The 4,881-nt window shown below is 39.2% G+C and overlaps 1 protein-coding gene across 1 annotated transcript; it reads left to right on the forward strand.

Moving 5' to 3' along the window:
* Window positions 1–803: 803 nt before the first annotated feature.
* LOC109172824 lies at window positions 804–4,823 on the forward strand. The gene is made up of 5 exons (XM_019322051.1): window positions 804–1,200; window positions 1,298–2,515; window positions 2,600–3,295; window positions 3,403–3,959; window positions 4,641–4,823. The coding sequence occupies exons 1-5, from the start codon at window positions 804–806 to the stop codon at window positions 4,821–4,823; spliced, it is 3,051 nt and encodes a 1,016-aa protein (XP_019177596.1).
* Window positions 4,824–4,881: the final 58 nt, after the last annotated feature.

Below are 4,881 nucleotides of genomic sequence, written 5' to 3' on the forward strand. Positions count from 1 at the left end.
TCACATCCATGGGTGGAAAAATTGACAAGAACGTGAACAAGGGGGGAGCACCTCCAATTTTTCGATTAAGTGGTCAAAACTACCACCTAATGGGCACTTTACTTCCAGAACAAGGCAAAGAACCTCATTTTGCCCAGTTATACATATACGACACGGCAAATGAAAGGAACAACCGTATAAATGCTGTGAGGTAAAGAAGTTTCCGTAATTACACATTAAATACTATTTTTTTATCTAAATAAATATCAATTCCAAGTATATGTTGTTGTAGGGGTAGTGGTGACCAAGATGACATTCATGTAGAAATAGTGAATGTCATTCAGAAAGACCTGGATGAAAATAATGTCTTGGTTAAGTCTTTTCGCATGGCTATGTCTGAGTTGGATATTAATCCATGCGCCGAAGTAAAAATAAAGTTGTTGGGAAAACGAACTAGAGATGCGAGGACATATAATCTTCCTCAAGTTTCTGAAGTAGCAGCTTTAATTGTTGGAGATCTGGATACAAGTATTGGAGAGCGTGATATTATTGTTCAATCGAAGGGTGGCCACCTACAGAGGATTACTGAATTAAATCCTTCATACTTACCACTGCAATACCCTATTTTGTTTCCATATGGCGAAGATGGTTATCGGGAGGACATTGCATTCGCCGACGTAGTAGGCAGGCGCTCTTCTGGTGGTAGATAGAGGATTAGCCCCAGGGAGTTTTTTTGCTACCGCATACAATCTAGACAGTCAGCTCCGAGTACCATATTATTTGCCAAACGGTTGTTCCAACAGTTCGTTGTAGATGGCTACACAATGGTTGAGTCTGGAAGACTAATTTATATAAGGACACACCAAAAAAGCCTAAGGTGTGAGAGTTATAGTGGATTGACTGATGCTTTGACAAGGGGTGAAATAAGTCCTGCAGCCCAAGGTCGTAGAATAATACTACCTTCGAGTTTTATGGGTGGTGCTAGATACATGATACAAAACTACCAAGATGCAATGGCAATATGTAGATGGATTGGATACCCAGATTTATTTATAACTTTTACATGCAATCCGAAGTGGCCTGAGGTGCAACGCTTTTTAAAAGATCAAAGGTTGAAGCCAGAAGACCGGCCGGACATAATTTGCCGCTTATTCAAGATTAAGTTGGATGCTTTGATAGCTGACTGTCGAAAGAATCAACTATTTGGCCCTGTGGCTGGAGGTAATATTTTTTTTTTTTTTTTATTTTAAATCAATTTATCTAAATAAATTTTAGGTAATTGCTTAACCTTATTATGTTTATTTGTATGTTGTTACAGTCATATATACAATTGAGTTTCAAAAGCGAGGTCTTCCGCATGCTCATATATTACTTTTTCTGGAGAAAAGTAAAGAAGTTAGGCAACTTCTCACTCTAGACAACATAATTTCCGCAGAGATTCCGGATGAAAAGAAAGATGCTGAGTATTACCAAGCGGTAGAGGAATTTATGATGCATGGTCCATGTGGAAAAGCGAGGACAAATTCTCCATGCATGGTAAATGCGCGATGCTCTAAACATTTTCCTAAGAGATTTGTTGATAGTTCTACGTTTGATGACGATGGTTACCCGGTATATAGAAGGAGAGACAATGGCAGTGTAGTTACAAAGAACGGTATCGCCTTGGACAACAGGTATGTGGTACCGCACAATAGATATTTATTGCTCAAGTACAAGGCTCATATAAATGTCGAGTGGTGCAACCAATCAAGGTCAATCAAGTACCTGTTCAAGTATGTTAACAAGGGTCATGATCGAGTAACAGCGGAATTTTACAAAACAGGCAATGATGACGAGAATGGCAAAGCAGTAGATGAGATAAATATGTACTATGACTGTATGTACATATCCCCGTGTGAAGCGGTCTGGCGTCTGTTTGGTTTTGATATACAACTTCGTGCGCCTTCGGTAGAGAGGTTAAGCTTTCACCTACCTAATCAACAGAGTGTGATATTTGCAGATGATGATGCGGTTGAGAACATTGTGAATAGACCTACGATAGCACAGAGCATGTTTTTAGAATGTTTTGAAGCTAATAAAACATACCCCGGTGCCAGAGAGCTTACTTATGTTGAGATGCCAACAAGATTCGTTTGGAAGAAAGACCTTAGAAAATGGCAGCCACGAAAGAAAGGGTTCTCCATAGGACGTATATTCTATGTCCCGCCAGCTACTGGCGAAATCTTCTATTTGAGGTGTTTGCTCAACAAAGTTCGCGGCCCTAAAAGTTACGAAGATATTAGGACTGTAAATGGAGTACAATATGACTCATTCCGAGATGCGTGTTATGCAAGAGGTTTAGTTGATGATGACAACGAATATGTTGATGCAATAGATGAAGCCAGTCATTGGGCGTCAGCGGAACAATTGAGGAGATTGTTTGTGACATTACTAATGAGCAGTTGCATGGGGAAACCGGAAATAGTTTGGCACGCCGTTTGGCAACATCTATCAGACGATGCCCAATTCAATATCCGTACACAACTGCAGAACAGAGGTAATCGTACATTTTTAAAAGAATATTAAGTCAAATTTAACGTATTTGAGCTATAACAACAAATGTTTATATATATGTATGCAGAGTTTGTGTTGACCGATTCGCAGAAAATGAACTTTGCTTTAGTTCAGGTTGAAAAGCTATTATCTAATCATGGTAAGAGTTTGAAGGACTATCCTGAGATGCCAACGGCCAATTTTGGTGCGTTAAACATTATTGCAAATAGGTTGGTTCAAGAAGAATTATCATACGATCGTGGAGAACAAGAGAAAGAGAATCAAGAATTGGTAAGGCAGTTAACAGACGAACAAAGGGCAATATACAATGAAGTGTTAACTGACGTCGATTGCCAGCAAGGTGGGTTATTCTTCGTATCTGGTTATGGAGGGACAGGTAAGACTTTCTTGTGGCGAGCACTTTCTTCCGCATTAAGGTCTAAGAGTCAAATAGTTTTAAATGTTGCCTCTAGCGGCATAGCTTCGCTGTTATTACCTGGTGGTCGTACGGCGCATTCCAGATTTGCTATACCGATATCTGTTAATGAAGATTCCACGTGCAACATAAGGAACGACAGTGAACTGGCGGAACTTCTTGTGCAAACAAAGCTGATAATATGGGACGAAGCCCCAATGATGCATAAATTCTGCTTTGAAGCTTTGGATCGAACTATGCGGGATTTGATGCGCTTCGTAAATCCAAGGAGTTCTGATATGACATTCGGTGGCAAAACAGTTGTTTTGGGTGGCGATTTCAGGCAAATTTTACCAGTCATTCCCAAGGGTACTAGACCGGATATAGTTCATGCGAGCATTAGCTCATCCTATCTATGCAATCCTGTAAAGTCTTGAGGCTGACTAAGAATCTACGCTTGAAAAGTGTTCAATCAGAATCCGAGTGCAAGGAGATCGAGGAATTTGCTAAATGGATAGCTAATATAGGTGACGGAATGATTGGGTGTCAACTGGATGGGGAGTCAGAGATTACTATTCCAGAAGATTTGTCGTTAAAGTGCGAAGATGACCCTATTGCTACAATTGTTGATAGCACTTTCCCCAATTTCCGACTGGGACTTGCCGATTTGTCATATCTTAATCATAGTGCAATTTTAGCTCCAACATTGGATGTGGTAGATGCCGTTAACCAATACATGAATGACCATAATCCCGCTGAGAGTAAGACATACCTGAGTTGTGATTCTGTGTGTAAGTCAGATGCCAATGTGGACATGTTAGCGGATTTGCACACTCCGGAATTCTTGAATGCATTGAGATGTTCTGGAGTCCCAAATCATGCGTTGACATTGAAAGTTGGATCACCTGTTATGCTGTTGCGAAATATTGATCACACATTAGGATTATGCAACGGTACAAGGTTGATTGTTACAAGGTTGGCTGACCATGTGTTGGAAGGCCAAATCATGTGCGGTACAAATGCAGGAACCAGAGTATTGATTCCTAGGATGTCCCTTACACCGTCAGATCCTAGATTGCCTTTCAAATTTCAACGAAAGCAATTTCCCTTGATGCTATCCTATGCCATGACAATCAACAAAAGTCAAGGACAAACGCTTGCTAAAGTTGGGTTGTTGTTGAAAAAACCGGTCTTTAACCATGGACAACTATACGTAGCTGTTTCAAGAGTTAGTAACCCCAGGGGTTTGAAAATTTTGATTTTCGGGGAAAGTGTACCATGTCTTAGTACGACTAAAAATGTTTTGTACAAAGAAGTTTTCAATAATGTATAATAACAATTAACAATTTGTTTCAATAATACGTTTGTTATTAGGTTTCTTATTCTTATTATATTATACGTCATATTTTATGTACTATATAGGTAGAGTCTCTTAATGTATAATAAAACTACTATTTTCATCAATGTCGAATAAAATCACTACTTTTCATTTCACATTTTTAAAGGTCTAATAACTATATTCTATACTGTATATATATCATACTATTACGAATTCAAACTATATATTTTTTCATCTAATTATATTATACTGTATATATATCATAATATATATAGCCGCGCATCGCGCGGGTGCACCTACTAGTATTGGATAAAACTGAGAACCTCATCGCCTGGTTTCGTGTTCCATCATTGCCGATCGAATACTTCAATGAAGATAGGTAATAAGGTTGGTCGGGCCATCAAAGTTGATACTACAACTAGTTTGGTCACTAGGGGAATATTCGCCTGTGTCTGTGTGGAGCTCGATATTACGAAGCCACTCTTATCAAAGTTTACAATAGGGCCGGAGATATGCCCAATTGAGTACAAGGAGCTACATCTGTTAGATATACAATAGTCTAACTATATGAACCATAGTATACGAGAAACCTGACCTCGTATGATAGCGGAAGCGT

Source organism: Ipomoea nil, unplaced genomic scaffold (assembly GCF_001879475.1).
Source record: "Ipomoea nil cultivar Tokyo-kokei standard unplaced genomic scaffold, Asagao_1.1 scaffold0436, whole genome shotgun sequence".
Taxonomy (NCBI): Eukaryota; Viridiplantae; Streptophyta; class Magnoliopsida; order Solanales; family Convolvulaceae; genus Ipomoea; species Ipomoea nil.

Excerpts from the sequence above, each read along its gene's own strand:
- LOC109172824 (XM_019322051.1), top strand. The coding sequence starts at position 804 with ATGGTTGAGTCTGGAAGACTAATTTATATAAGGACACACCAAAAAAGC. Across the intron at positions 1,201-1,297 it reads ATTTGGCCCTGTGGCTGGAG|TCATATATACAATTGAGTTT; the intron begins GTAATATTTTTT and ends ATGTTGTTACAG. Across the intron at positions 3,960-4,640 it reads GTACAAATGCAGGAACCAGA|ATAGGTAATAAGGTTGGTCG; the intron begins GTATTGATTCCT and ends ACTTCAATGAAG.